This window comes from Capricornis sumatraensis, chromosome 15, assembly GCF_032405125.1.
Source record: "Capricornis sumatraensis isolate serow.1 chromosome 15, serow.2, whole genome shotgun sequence".
Lineage (NCBI taxonomy): Eukaryota > Metazoa > Chordata > Mammalia > Artiodactyla > Bovidae > Capricornis > Capricornis sumatraensis.
This window is the reverse complement of record NC_091083.1, coordinates 57303649-57318831: the sequence shown is the minus strand read 5'-3', so window position 1 is coordinate 57318831 and position 15183 is coordinate 57303649. Positions and strand designations below refer to the sequence as shown.

Sequence of the window (15183 nt, the reverse complement as noted above, 5' to 3'; positions counted from 1 at the left end):
CCCACATCACCACCGGGCAGGGGTCATTGCACAGTGGCATCGGGGAGCATGCACAGGCCCCGCGGCAGCGCGAGCTCCACGGGACACGCAGAAAAGAGCAGAGGCGGCAGAAGGCAGGCGGGCACTGACCTGGGAGATGGCTCCGGCTGGGGCTCCTTCCTGCAAACAGAAGCAGAGGATGTCAGAAGCCGGCCCAGCGGTTGGACCCCACGCAGGGCCCAGCTGATGCACAATGCTCCCATGGGCCAGGGCTGTGTGTGAGGGGTGCAGAAACAGCCCACAAACCCTCAAGAGCTCCCTGGGGGCCCAAGGAGGCAGGTCCTGGAGGGACAGCAAATCTGGAAGGGGTCACGAGAAGTTTTGAGACTGAGGGTGCTATGGCCCCTTGTTTATGGACACTTGGTTTAATCAGCATCACCAATATTAACAAACTTTGAAAGAGGAAGTGTGAAGAAAGATCTGGAGCTGTCGAATTCCACAGTCGATGCTCAGGACAGCTAAGGTCCTTCACAACCACATCCACGAGGAGTCTTCCAGATAAGGTCATGTTCACAGGTCCCAGGACACAGATGAATCTTTTCAGGGGGGCATCATCCAACCCTCTCCAGACGACCCACTGCTGAGAGCTCTTCAAACAGCCCTGGGCACTGGGCCCAGCAGGCATCCTCCCCTCCTCTCCCACTGGCCAGTCCATGTCCTCGGCAAGCCCGTCTGTGTCAAGTGCTCCGGGAGTCGCAGGTTTTGTAGTCGTGAAGGAACCAGCAGGTGCTACCCACGTGTCTCCACCCGATGCTCCAGGGTTGAACTCTTCCTCTGACCTGTGGCCAGAGCACCAGCCTCCCTGCCCCATGTGGAGCACCACCCCCACCCTGTGCCCACCCCCAAACCAGCTGCCCTCAGGATGGGAGCCAAGACTGGTCAGCAACAGGGAAAAACTGCCAGCAGCACCAGGGCCTGTGGCAACAGGATGTGAACATCCCGAGCCATCCGGGGCCTTAGCCCAGCCTGGGCACCCCTACTGGCCCTCACGGAGCCATAGGGGATTAGAGCCGGTGTGGATGCCCCTGCCCACCTGAAGGTAAGTCCAGACTTGCTCTTGAGGTTCCGCAGCAGCTCCAGCTGGTTGAGAGGCGGGATCAGTCTGCAGCAAGAGGACAGGTGAGTGAGCCCCCAACCCACCAGAGCCCCAGGGACCCCCATGCCAACTCTCACCGGTGTCCACATCTCACATGGGGACACAGGCCATGACCTGTCACAGGCAGAAACAGGAGGAGTCCATGGCGGCAGCAGACCCCCGGGGAGCCCATGCCTCCACCTCTGTGGTCCAGGCACTTTCTGTATTCCTCTGGGTTCACTTTCCCTGGGCATGTTGGCCCTGGGAGTGGATGGTGCCCAGGCCATCCCTAGAAGGGACGCCTATGTGGAGCAGGTCCCACAGGGCACCAGAAAATGGGGGGTGCCCCTCCCCCTTCCCAATCCCTGAACACCCCTTGGATTTGCAGCACAGTTGATAACGCAGCCCCCGACATCCTAGGACTCCCAGACCCTTCTCTCTCTGAGCCACTCTCTCTGCCAAAGCTGAGCAAGGCGGAGGTCCCAGGAAAGGACTGTGCTGGGCAGAGCCCGCTGGGCAGAGCCCACTGGGCGGCGCCCACTGGGTGGCTCCTGGGTGACTGGCCTGGTCCTACTCTGACCCCCATTTCCCGGATGGAGTCCCACCCACCAGGACAGCTGCATCCCTGGCCTGCCTGCCAATCCAGCATTCAGAGCTGTGGCCACCAGCAAGGAAGCCAGAGGTGAATCAAGTCCCTCTGGGATGCCAGGCAGTGGTCTGTATACATGGGAGGCTCCCGGGAAAGCCCATGCTCCCACCTCCAGCTCCAGAAGCCTTACCCAGAGACTTGGGTCCCCATGCTGTCTGGGGCCACTTTTGTCCCTCCCCCTCCCCCACTCCCCACTCCCCACCTGGTTCCTGGACACTTTCAACCCTCAGCTTCCATCTTGTCCATCAGTCACCCTGTCAGCTTCCAGGCACTGGTCTCTCCTTCCCAACTCAGCCTCCACCTGCTCTGATACCCACCTGCTCTGTGACCCCCCACTTTCTGTGAACTCCCACCTGCTCTGATACCCCCACCTGCTCTGTGACCCCACACTGTCTGTGAACGCCCACCTGCTCTGACACTCCACCTGCTCTGACACCCCCACTGTCTGTGACATCCCCACTGAGCCCCAGGCCCCCAAACCCCGTCCTGAGCCTCAGGCCTTCTTGACCCTGGGGGCCCCTGACCCTCCCAGGCAACTGTGTCCAAGCCTCCCCTCGGCATCCTCACTCGGTCCCGCAGTACCACCATTCCCCACGCACCCTGGCTCCAGCCCCTACCCAGTCCTGACCCTTCCACGTACCCCATGTCCCCGCTCCCCGGATGCCCATCCTCCTCTGACTCACTCTAGTCCTTCTGCTCGAACTCCCCACTGTCTCCAAAACAGGAAGATCTCTGACCCCTCTGTACCCGCAGCCCTGACCTGCCCCCGCCAGTCAGTTTCCAACTTTGCTCTGCTCTCTCCCAACTCCTCCCCTGCCCAGCCATGCCCCTAGCACCCAAAGGAATGCCCCTCCCCCAGCCCTGCCCTGGTCATTGCCATCCCAGGGTAGCAGGTGTGGCCCCACCTCTGTTCCCTCTGCAGCCCCAGCCCCGCCAGGCCTGGATCCTGGGAACGCTCACCCTCCTTTTTCCCCTCCCTACTCCTCTCCAAGGCTGTCCCCTGTCCTCTTAGGTTCAGACCAAGCAGGAGGCCTGGGCAGTTCAGTCGGCTCAAGACATGGGTACAGCAGAGTCCCAGGAGTGGACACTGGGTCAGAGCTGGTCTCCCCACCACCTTGAGCACCCACCATGGCCTGGAGCAGAGACCCCGGGCAGCTGGACCCAGTCAGCCCCCACACGTGGGTCAAGGGCAGGGACACACAGTTAGGACGCCATGCCTTGGACACAGAGCGGCAGGGGACAGAACACAGACGGGCAAGGACGTGCAGGCACCACACACTCGAGGGCCACGCACACACAGTCCAGTCGTGGGGGACGAGGGTGCAGCGGGCGACGGGGGTGGGACACACAGGAGCGAGCAGTGTTAGTCTAGGGGTCAGCCGGCTGCAGAGGACACCACCAGTCCCCAAGGCTGGGGCTGGGCAGGGGTGTCTCCCCAGATGTCGGTGGATGTGGTGCTGCTGGAGTAGGTGAACCAAGGGGCTGCTGGTCTCGGAGGAGGCTGTCAGGGTCTGAAGCAGGGTCCCCCCACCTGGAGCCCCAGGAGTTCCGGGTCAGCAGCCGGGAAGGACACTGCTCCCTCTCCACCCCGCCTCTGGGGGAAGGGTCAGGCCCTCCTGCCTGCGGAGCCTGGCCCTGCCTGGCCCTGCCTGGCCCCCTCTTCCCTTCTGGGAGCAGAGGGTTAACTCTGACAGGTTCCCACAGAGGGCACCAAGGGAGGATGAGAGAGCACCCTGCTCTGCAGGGCAGAGTACGGTGCCACCACTCTGAGGGGAAAGGCAGGGCCTACAAAGGGCACAGGGGACCCTTCCTGGAGCAGCTCGGCACCCCGGTCTAGACAGGGGACCCCAGGAAGCGAGCTGTCTGGTTCAGACGTGGTCAGTGGGGCTACGTGGATGGGCCACAGGACCCTCTGTCCATGGCCTCGAGTCTCACTTCCACTGCAGTGGGAAGACTTGGGGCTGGGGGAGTGGATGCAGAGAGAGAGACCCCAAGCCCAGAGCAATCTGCCAGGACTGGGGGCTAACTGGGGGTGCCCCAAACTGGGATGGCCAATACCCCATCTCCACTACCTTTGCACTGGGCGTAAGTGGGGCCCTGGGGGCAGGGTGGAGGCGCAGGGGCAGGACCCCAGCCACTGAGACAGGCAGGAAGCAGAACAAGGGACAGAAAACACCTGGACAGACAGATCCAGCACAAGAAAGCAGCTTGGGGGGGCCGTCAGGAGAGGGGGCCAGGGGAGCGAGGAGGGGGCGTGTGGCTCCAGGTAGGGGCCACAGGCCGGGCAGGGCTGGCTCAGGGGTCCCGGGACAGTCCCCAACAGAACAGAATCACACCACACGCTTTCCGCCCATGCAGTCCTACCTGGAGGCCCCGTAGGTTTGAGTTTGCGAGCTTTCAAGTGTTTTTCACACACACACAAAGGGAAAGGAACAAAAGATTGTAAAAGAACGGGAGAAGAAAAAGGAAATGAAAACAATAGTCAAGGAAAGTGGGGGAAACAACAGAACAAAGAAAATTAGCACGAGGGTCGGTCCTGCCTCAAGGACTGGGGACACGGGGCCTGGGGTGAGAGCGAGTGCCCTTGGGCCCCGGCACCCCAAGACTGAGTGTCCCCGGAAGTGCGGTGGGTCAAATGCTGGAGAGGGGAGTGGGCAGCCCTGTCTCCCAGGTGACAGATCCCGGGAGAGGCTGGTGGGGACCTGCAGGAGGACTCTGCCCCGGTGAGGGCTCCGTTGGGTGGACACCCAGGGGCAGGTAAGGGGACTCTTCTGGCTGAGAGGACCCAGAGTTCAGCGTTCACCGGAGGGCACCTGACCTTCATGGACTCCAGCCAGGCCCCGACCCTTCTCACCTCAGACTTCATTCTGACCCTGGGCCTGGCACCAACACACCCCAGTGGCAAAGCCTGGAAAGGTGCCCACTGTCCATGCGGCCCCCAAGGACCCTCTCTCCCCCGCAGGGATCCTGGGGGTGTCTGCACCTTGTCCTGTTGGGGCCTCTCTGTAGTCCAGGGGTCTCTCCTTCCTCAACAGAGACTCTGGCCCTTGCTGGGGGTCAGAGGGTCAAGGTTATCCTTTTGCTTCTAAACACAGGGGCCCCCACCAGCGAGGCTGCACCAGGCCATGGTCCGTGGAAGCAGCCACGTTTACCTCCGTGAGCTCAGGAGGCCGTGTCCACCAGACTCACACACTATAGCCCTGACAGCAAGGACACTAAGCAGGGGGCGGAATGAAGGTGAAAAATAAAAGCCGCAAACTATAAAACAGAGAACAAAGTTAATAAAATAAACCACACACGGTTCGTTTTTGAAAAGTACATGTTTTAAAGAAAAAAAAAAGCAAACAAAATGATGAGCAACTGAAAGTGGGGATTCAGAACAAATGGGGCACACAGGCCGCGCGGTGGGGCAGAGGCACCTGTACATGGGGACCGTCACCGTGCGCTCGTAGTACTGCCACGTGGAGTGCAGGTCCGTGCGCGACAAGTTGGTGGCATAGAACCTCCAGGCGGACTGTGGAGAGGATGGGGGTCAGGCGGGCGCTAGGGGCCCTCCCGCCTCTCCTGGGGCTTCGCCCCCACGCATCCCTGTGCACTGGCCTCTGGACAGCAGCCCAGTGTCACTCCCACCCCCATGGGCCACAGTCACCTCTGCAGAGTGGAGTTGGGAGGGGGGACCCAGCAGTGAGTCTGCATGGAACTCCAGTTCTTTCCTTTCCATCCGTCCCACCAAATGCCTGGCAGCCATCACTTGGCATCCTGGTCACCTTCCTGCCCTCCTTGGGGGACAGGAGGTGAAGGCCAGAGCCAAGGACATGGGCCACATCCTCCACTGTAAGGCTGAACCCCTTCAGGGCACAGGCCTGCCCCTTACACCAGCCTTGGCCAGGCCTGGCCTCTGCTCCCAACTCTTGTTAATCAGAGTAAAATACACATAACGTAAAACTCACCCTTTTAAAAGGGCACAGTTGATTGGCGCTAAGCTCGTTCCTGATGCTGTGCAAACATCCCCTTGACAAACACCACACTTTCACCACCTCAAGACCAAGGGCCCCCAACCCACCAGCATGACTCCCCACTCCCTCCACCCCTGGCCTGCCATCCCTGATCTGCACCAGTCTCTGTGGTTCCCCACTCTGGACACTTCCTAGCAATAGAACTTCAGTGCCAGGCCTCCTGGGTCTGGCTCCCTCTGTTTAGCACATCCGCAAGGCCTGTCCCTGGTGGAGCCCATGTCCAAGGCTTGTTCTTTTTAAGGCCAGACATAGTCAAGCATGGGGCTTCCCAGGGGGCTCAGTGGTAAAGAATCTGCTGCAATGCAGGAGATGCAGGTGCAATCCCTAGGAAGATCCCCTGGAAAAGGAGATGGCAACCGACTCCAGTATTGTTGCCTGGGAAACCACATGGACAGAGGAGCCTGATGGGCTATAGTCCATGGGCTTACAAAGAGTCAGACACGACTGAGTGACTAAACAACAAGATTCAAGCTTGTGGACGGACCACATCTTCTCACCCTTTCACTGGCTGAGGCGGTGTTTCAACTTTTGGCTCCTGTGAATGGTGCCATTGTGAACACCTGCGTGAAAATTTTTGGCTAAACACCTGTTTCCAGTTCTGTTGGGTGTTCACCTACGAGTGGGATTGCTGGGTCGTGTGACAGGTTTAACCTTTGGAGGAGCCACTAAACTCTTCTACAGCAGCCACACCATTTCACACCCACTCCCACAGCGACGTATGAGGGTTCTGACGTCACATCCTCATCAACACTTTTTTAAAATTGTGACCCATCCTGGTGGACATGAAGGAATTTTGATTTGCATTTCCCCCATGAAGAACGACGCTGAACATCTTTTCACATCCTTATAGGCCATCTGGTATATCTTCTTTGGAGAGATGTCTACTTAAATCCTTTGCCCATTTCTTAGTTGGGTCGTTTGTTTGCCATTGAGCTGCGAGTCCTTCATGTATTCTGGATACCAGATCGCTATCAGATATCTGATGTGCAAATATTTTCTCCCATCCTGTGGGTTATCTTTTCACTCTCTAAGGAGACAGTTCAAATAGCACCCTTGGATGCACAAAAGTTTTTCTTTCATTTCTCGTGCTTTTGGTGTCATATCTAAGAAACCAAAGTCTCAGAGGCTGACTTCCTACCGCATGAAGTCAGGTGAGGTAAGCACTTACGGTCTTCTCCAGTCACTTCTGAGCCTGCGTTCAGTGCTGGGCGTGTGTGGCCTCGTGGAGCCCCCAGTGTTTGGGGTCCTTCCCTAATTCCTCCCCATCTCCAGCCCTCCCCCAGTAACTCGGAGCTTCTCAGAGAGGAGGGGGTTGCGGGGAAGTGCTGTCCGTTCAGGCCGCGCTCCTTCCCTAACATTGTAACCACTGGGAGTGCTCTGACTTTGGTGTCAATAGTGGGTGGGACTATTGTCAGTGGGGGGGGTGGGCATTTTTGTTCTTCTTTACACTCTTTTGCATTTAAAAGAAGCAGTCATTTGCAGTTCTCACAGTGAAAGACAGCTATACATATACACACAAAAGTAGGCTGCAGCCTGGGCAAGACAACATCTTTAAAAGATAAAGCCATGTGAGGGACCAGGCCAGTGTCCAGCCTGTAGTAAAGGCCAGTCAATGCCAAAGGTCCATTGGATCCCCGGTACTTGGGAAGGGCTGCAGGAGCCTCAGCCCCTCGGGCAGCCTGTGCCCGGCCGGCACTTTCAGGATGGCTCAGGAAGCACTGCTGGATGCTGCACGGCCACTGTGACGCCAGTGATGGGGTGGGTGGTGCAAGCTAGGCAGCATGGACATGGCCCTGCCACCTACCTGCATGGGGGTCACTGAACCCGATCCCACAAGTGCAAGGCAGTGTCAGAGCTGTGAGGGGACAGCTCGGGGGCACCAGTGACAGCCTGGCCCAGGGCCTATAGACTGCTGGCCTTGATGCTACCTGTGCCATAGGTGCTGGGCCACTGCAAGCAACTAAGCAGTTCTCAGCACAGACTTGAATTCCCCGACAGGAGACAAACATGCAGTGGGGCTTCGCTCCAACACCGCGGGCCCAGGCCAGGGGTCCCATGGGTCCATGTGGGGCCCACATGGGGGCTATCTGGACGCACCTGGATCAGACCTGCTGCGGGGTTCCGCCTCTTCTCAAAGTGCTTCTGACGGTGCTGCTCTTGAACTTTCAGGGCAAAGCCAGACCCCAAAATGCCCTGCAAGTCACTAAGGTCAGATAGCACCCGGGGACCAGAGCTCTCCCACCTTGCCTGCACACTCCTGGCTCCGCCTTCTCGCCCCCACCCCCAGCCCCTAGTCACCAGGAGACAGACTGAGGGGCTTCATCCTCACAGGAGCCTGGCAGGGCCCACTCTGAACACATCTGGGCACAAAGGTTACCGTCCTTCCCATTCTGTCTACACTACAACGAGTGGGGTGTGAGGCCCAGGGTCTCAGAGAAGACCACCCGACAGCAGCACCAGCTCCCCCATGCCCTGCACAGCTGCAGGTGGAGGGCTAACAGGGCCCCCATGCCTTCTGCAGGAGACCTGCCAGAGACGTATCACCCACAGCACCGCTCCTGGCCACAGGCACCCAACTGGTCAATCCCAGGGCTAGGAGGCGCTGGGGACCCACAGATGCAGTAAGAGGGGGACCCTGCCCTGCCCCTTGTGATCCCAAGGAGAGCAGTGGTCACTGAGGAGGCCAGACTCCATCCCCAGCAAAGGCAGGAAGGGCAGGACTCACGGCAGGAAGAGCGAAGAAGGAGACACCGATGAGGGTGAAGGTTGCTGCCAGGAGCCTCCCGTTCCAGGTCTGGGGGTACTTGTCCCCGTAGCCAATGGTTGTCAGGGTGATCTGTGAACAGACAGCCCATCCTCAGCCAGACCTGGCAGGAGCCAGGGCCCCCTCCGGGGCCCATGAGGCCGGGGTCACCCCCAGCCACCCTTCCCCGCTCAAGAAGCAAAATGAAACTCTCCAACAGGGGGTGGGGAGACAGGGTGTTCAGCCTCCACTCTCATTTTACACCTGAATTGGGCAGGGCAGGTTCACCCAGGAGGGCCGACCTCCAGCTGGACGGGCAGCCAGGAGGCTCCGACAAAGCCGGAGCCTGAGAGATGATAGGGCCAAGGGACCCTCTGAGGACGCTCAGGGGTCATCTGGGGGCCTTTGGAGGGGGGCCTTGTGAGCTGAGGCCAGAGAGGGAGGGGCTCAGCTGCCAGGTGGGGCATGGAATTGGGGCACCTCCACACACAGGGTCTCACGAACTTCTCCCTCAGAAGGTCATGTATTCCCCAAACAAGGGCAGACTTGGGGTCGTGGGGGGATTGCTGGGGGCTCGGCCCTCGGGGCCAGGATTCAAGGCCAGTGTTCACGGCCAGCATTTGGGAGGCCGGCTTGACAGCGAGGCGGTGGGGGGACTCCCCCAGTGCCCATGAAGCCCCTCCAAGGACCACCAGCCCACACAGAAGAACAAGGGGAATCTCAGGTGGAATGGTTCCCAAGAATGATGGGGTGGAGCCAATCTCATCCCATCACAGAGCAGAGGGAACCTTTAAAGTCTTTAGTTCACAGAGAAGGGACTTCCCTGGAGGTCTCTTGGTCAAGACTCGGCAATGAAAGTGCCGAGGGCCCGGGTTCAGTCTCTGGTCTGGGAACTAAGACCCCCACACACCAAGAAACACGGCCAACAATGAAACACTAAAATAAAAATAATGTTCACAGAGGAAACCCCTGGTGTAGGTGGGAAATACACAGAAGGGGTTGCCTGTCTGAGTGTCCAGCACCCCCAGAAGAGTTCACAAAGGAGAGGCACTCCGGCTCCCACCTGGGGGCGTCCATGGAAACAGACAAGGAGGAGCCAGACAGAGGCCCTGGCTTGAGCAATTGGGGTCAAGGTCTTCGGGGCCCTCCGGAGGGCAGCCCAGGAAACCTTTTCTTGGGAGAGGCCATTGCACCATGACAGGAGAGGGGCCCTCAAGGGGCCCAGGAGGTAGGTGGCCGTGAGCATGGGCCAGAAGTTCACCAGCTCTGGATGGAGTCCCTCTTGTCAGGAGCAGCCTGGGAGGTTGAGTCAGGGGGTCTAGTTCCCCTTTTTCAAACTCTCCTCCATCAACATGACAGGCAGCACCGCCCCTTCCCCTCCATCACAGAGATCACACAGGTTGGTCAGCAGAGAAGGAAAGTGACCGGCCATGACTGGGCACAGGGTCCAAGGGCCAGGCTTCTTGCCACCCCACATAGACCAGTGCATCCCCCATCACGGCCCACCTGGGACGCCACCTCCATGTGGCATTCTGGTCAGAAGCAGCCAGCCGGTGGCCCCAGAGAGATGTCTCCAGCCAGGTCAGGCAGGAGAACTGAGGGTCTGCTGCCCAGGCCTGGGCAGTCAGGGGCACACCGTGGGGAGGGGTGGGGGGATCTCAGACCATGGGCAGGAGGGACCCCAGGCAGGGCACGCCCGGCAAGCACATCCTCGCTGAAGGCCCTTCTCCTTGGCCCCAGAGGCCAGACACTCACCAGGCCCCACCAGAGTGCGTCCGCGTAGGTATCAAAGTGATCATTCTCCCCCTTCTCCGCCAAGTACACCAGAAATGAGGCCAGGATGAGGCAGAGGAAGCCGATGTACCAGGCAGTGACCAACTCCTGAAAGAGATGGCTACGTCACAGCCACCAAATTGGCGCCCAGCCCAACCTGCCCAGGAGCACGGGGCCCCATCTGGCTTGAGGTTCACTGAGCTCTGGGTCCCCTGGGCTTCCGGGGCAGGTACGCCTCCCAAGAGCCAGCTGCAGAGTCCCCGGGAGCCCCAAGCCTGGGCAGACAGGAGAGGCAGCTGGTTTTCCAGCCCCAGCCCTGGGTGGTCCCACACCTGTGTACATCCTCACCCCTAGAGGATGGCAGGCAGGGATGGCCCAGAGCCACATCCATCCAGGAAGGGAGTGGTCCTGAACGGCTGTTAGGCAGGCAGGCTGGAGAATGTTGGGCCTGCTGGGGACCTACCCAAACTTCCCTGAGGCTGAGGGAGACTCCCACTTTGTCTTATCAACCAAGGCCCAGCCTCGGGGCCTCAGACAGGAAGGACAGTGGCCAATAAGCCCACCCACCAGCAGGACGGCCTTTCCGCACAGCCTGGCAGGGTGGGATCTGGGCTTGTGGAGCTCCTGGGAACACAGGTGGGGATTGGGAAGGACCTGGGACTGCAGCCACCTCGCAGGTCCCACAGCCAGTGGTCACCACAAGCCTCAGCTTAATGGGCAGGTGACTGGGGGATGGGCACTAATCCAGTACACCCCCCACCACGGAGCCAGCTTGTTCTGGGTGGGACCCAAGTGGACCAGGCCTGGCAGAAAAGCTGGGGAGACAAGGTCAAGGGTCAAGTCATGGTAAGACGCCCAGAGGAAACGAGGGGCTATGTCATGCCTGGCCAGCCCTCCCCACCCTGGCCTGGCACCCTCACCTTGCTGTGCGCATAGACCACGGAGCCCAGCAGCTTCCAGGTGCCGCCCCGCCGGTCCATTCGGATCATGCGCAGGATCTGCAGGAAGCGCAGGCTCCGGAGCGCCGATGTGGCGAACACATTGCCCTGGGAACCGGCAGCCAGCACGGCGATGGACGCGATGAGCACCATGATGTCTGTGGGAGATGGCGGAGCTGGGGGGCGGGCCCTCTGCTGCAGAAGGGCGGCCCCCACCAGGGCTCCAGGAGGATGGACAGATGGACGCACACAAAGTGCCAGCATGGCCTGGTTCCACAGTCCACCCAGCCCAACCCTTCCCTAGGCACGGCCACCCAGCACCTCATTGCCCTGCACTCAGGCCGCATCAACCACGGGCTCTGATGCCAAGAGGGCAGGTGGGAAGAAACTTCCAGAAAGAGCTGGTCCTACATTTGTGCCTGCCCACCTACCCCCACTGGGCCTCACCAATCACACAGAAGGGCTTCCGGGCAAACTTGAGCCGCCCTCTCCAGCCGCGGTACCGACAACAGCAACCCGCAGCCCAGATCCGCACGAAGTACTCCACACCGAACACCACGATGGTCACGATTTCCTACGGGCAACACTGCAGCTGAGCCACTATAGTGGGTGGAGGGCTGTCTTGTGTAGCTGGTGTGGGGCCCCCATCCTGTGTAGGTGGCGTGCATGCATGGACCTGTGTAGCCAGTGTGGGTGTGGGGTCCCCGTCCTGCGTAGCCACCATGAATGCAGGGTCCCGTCCTGTGTAGCTGGTGTGGGGCCCCGTTCTGTGTAGTCAGTATGAGTGCGGGGTCCCATCCTGTGTAGCTCTCATGCGTGTGGGGTCCCCGTCCTGTGTAGCCGGTGTGGGGCTCCCATCCTGTGTAGCTGGTGTGGGGCCCCCATCCTGTGTAGCTGGCATCCTGTGTAGCTGGCGTGCATGCAGGGCACAGAGGGCAGAGCTGATGGAGGGTCTCAGGTAACTGCCAAGTGGGGGGGTGCTCTCAGGCCTGGGGCAGCTCCAGGACACAGGGCAGGGGGGAGGAGGACCCCCCCAGAGGTGCATCTGCCTCCCTGCAGCCCTGCCTCCCATCACCAACAGCAACACAGAAATTACCCTGCAGTTGCCATGGCGCCCACCCCTACCCATCACAGGAGTGCTGTGAGCTTCACAACCCCCACTCCACGCCCACATCTGCCGGGAAACACCCCACACTCCGAGGCGGAGGGAGCCACCCGAGCCTGCAGGCTCCAGTGGGAACGGAAGGTGGGAAAGGGCAAAGGGCCAGTGGGGGCGGGGCTGTCAGGTGCTGTGATGACACAGGGTGGGAAACAGGCCGGGAACGGGGTGCTGGGGTGTGTGGGGAGGGGCCGGTGGAAGCTGAGGAAGCTGCAGTATCACCAACGTCAGGAGGGGAGGCTGGGAGGAACCAAAGGGCTACCAAGAAGAACAGTGGGTGCCAGGAGGGTGGGGGTCCCTGCCAATGGGGGACCTGGAAGGTCAGACCAACGGGATCAAGGACAGGCTGCCGCCCGTGGCCTCAAGTGCCATCGGGCCCTCCGTGCCATCCTGCAGGACCCACCAGGATGTAGAGTGCGCCCTCAGAGCTCTTCTCGTACTCCTTGATGGTGGAGAACACGGACAGCACAAGGCAGGAGAAGACCAGCAGGAATCTGGGGACCGAGCAGAAGGCGGTCAGCCAGGCCAGGCGCCCAGAGCAGGGGACACCCGCCCCCCAGGGCTCCATGGCTATGACCAGCCTCATCTGCTCTCCAGGACACCCACCACGTGTCCCTTGTCTGCTCCCAAAGCTCTCGGAGCAGACAAGGGGCACTGTCTCCTGGGTCACTGGGCAAGTGCTACAGCCCACCCCCAAGCAAGGCACCCCAGGCACAGTCCCCCATCCCTGCCCACAACTGTCCTTGCTAGGCTCACAGGCAAACACTGCCTGTCCCCTAGTTCACACCGGCTTCACCCATGCCGTCCAGCATCCTTGACCACCAGAACACACCTGCAGGCAGTGTTGAGAGGGGGCACAGAGAACTGGTCAGTTTCCAGAACCAGGAACTGCTGGGCAGCAGGCGTCCAGCCAAAGGGGACAGGGTGGGGCTGGGGTCCCAGGGAGCAGAGCCCCTGAGGGCTGCTGACGGGGGTCTAGGGCCCCTGAGGTGCTCTCCCACTCTATCACCACCTGGGAAACCACAGGCACCCAGCCCCACCTTCCCTGGGCATCGAGACCACTGGCTTCCTTGGTGGCAGAGGTGGGGTGGGGAATGAGACCCTCAGAGCCAACACCACGTGGTCCAAACTCAGCCTGGCCACGGTGACAGTGACGTGGGCCCGGCCTGCCCAGTCTGGCCAGAATCACCGGGGGGTGCTCCGCGCCAAGGCCTACTGAGCCTCAGCCAGATCCAGGGTCACCTCCTGCCCACGTGCCCGGAAGAGGTCTGGCAACAAGGCCCAGAGAGACATAGGCCACCTCCCTCACAGGGCTGACCCAGCCCCTCCTCAGACCATGGCCCCCTGAAGACAGCTCCATCATCGTCCCTGGCCCCATCCGTGTTCCTGGCTCCATCAATCACCCCCAGCTCTATCTGAAGGCCGCTGGCACAGACAAAAGGCATGCGGGGAAACGGTCACATTTCAAAACCGCAATTAATTTCCTTTGCTCATTAGCCAATTTATTCAATTAGCTGAGCCCAGGGACAAAAATGTCCAGATGTCTCATGTGCCTTATATCCACAAATCTCTGCCCTCAACTCTGCTGGTGAGAAGGCGCCCACATGCCCAGAGAGGGTCTGCCAGGGTTGGATGAGATCCCAGGGCAGTGGGTCAGGATGCCAAGCAAGGCCTGGGTGGTAGGAGAGACTGAGGTGGGTCGCCCACCTCAGAAGGGGCACTGGAACCCAGTTCAGCTCAGTACCGGGACTTGGGAGCTGGGGGACACACAACCCAGTGGGCTTCCCTGGGGAGGTGTCCGTCACACTGCAGGCTGAAGAGCTGGTGGGGCCAACAGAGAAGGGAAGGTGTTCCTGACAGAGGGAAGAGTAAGTGGGGTGGCCCTGGAGGGGGTAAGGGGTAGACAGTGAGTCTGGGACCCGGCAGAGGGCGAGTCTGACCCTAGAGATCAGGGTCCCCAGGGTGCCTGATGTCATCGTGTCGGGGAGGCAGGGCCCAGGGCCGCACCCACGAATGCCAGCTCCTTGTGCTGCAAAAGAACACTCTTCTAGAGAACAAAGAAAAGGCCAGCACTCTGGCTTCCTCGAGGTGGCTCTGCCAGCAACTCAGAACATTCCAGAATGTCCCCCTCTTCCTAGCAGACAGAGGCCAGGCTGTCAGGAGCCCCACCAGCAGCTCAGGAGACAAACCTGCAGCCCAAGGTGGGAACCTCACAGAGTTCTTCTCCCCTCCCCCAGAAAGTGCCGGCCACACTCCCAGTTTTGTTTCTGATGTTTTGGGACAGATGGCCACAGATGGCACCGCCAGGGGGTGCAGGGGAGGCAGCGGGACAGACGCTTGGAAAAAGGCTGGCACGCCCACTAGGCAACAAGGAGGAAGCAGAGGAGGGCAGTAGACGCCCCCAGGGAGCAAGCACCCCTTACACAGTGCTGCCAGGTCCAGGTGGGGTCCCCACAGATCTAGAGGGACACCTCCAAAGTGCAATGATGCCCCCGCAGTCCTCAGCCACTCGCAGGCAGCTGGCTGATGGGAGCACTCACTCCAGGCCTCTCCTGTCTGCGGGCACCTCAGTGACTGGTGGTCATCCCCACCCAGCACCCAGCTGCAGCCTGGCACCTGAGACTTCCATCGCCAATGCCCATCTAGAGACAGGGAGGCAGAGGCCCCACAAGCCGAGGAGGGGGCTTTGCCTCTGGCCTCCTGGTTTCAGACACTGCATCCTTGATGACAAGGGGCACTTCAATGGGGCCTGGCCCCCCACTGGAGCTGGTGGGGGTGGGGGGCTAGCTCA

At 60.3% G+C, this 15183-nt stretch overlaps 1 protein-coding gene across 5 annotated transcripts in view; it reads right to left on the bottom strand.

Moving 5' to 3' along the window:
* The window catches only part of KCNQ2 (potassium voltage-gated channel subfamily Q member 2), a 42961-nt gene that overhangs the window by 14734 nt on the left and 13044 nt on the right, over positions 1 to 15183 (bottom strand). For 4 of the 5 annotated variants that reach the window (XM_068987032.1, XM_068987031.1, XM_068987033.1 and 1 more), the window contains exons 2-11: positions 12796 to 12886; positions 11681 to 11807; positions 11216 to 11391; positions 10278 to 10403; positions 8505 to 8615; positions 7877 to 7972; positions 5183 to 5277; positions 4128 to 4157; positions 1073 to 1141; positions 130 to 159 (exon numbers count right to left, since the gene is read on the bottom strand). In XM_068987032.1, the coding sequence (XP_068843133.1) occupies positions 130 to 159; positions 1073 to 1141; positions 4128 to 4157; positions 5183 to 5277; positions 7877 to 7972; positions 8505 to 8615; positions 10278 to 10403; positions 11216 to 11391; positions 11681 to 11807; positions 12796 to 12886 (951 nt within the window). The remainder of the gene's footprint in view (positions 1 to 129; positions 160 to 1072; positions 1142 to 4127; positions 4158 to 5182; positions 5278 to 7876; positions 7973 to 8504; positions 8616 to 10277; positions 10404 to 11215; positions 11392 to 11680; positions 11808 to 12795; positions 12887 to 15183) is intronic. The other variant, XM_068987034.1, reaches the window with a different exon arrangement.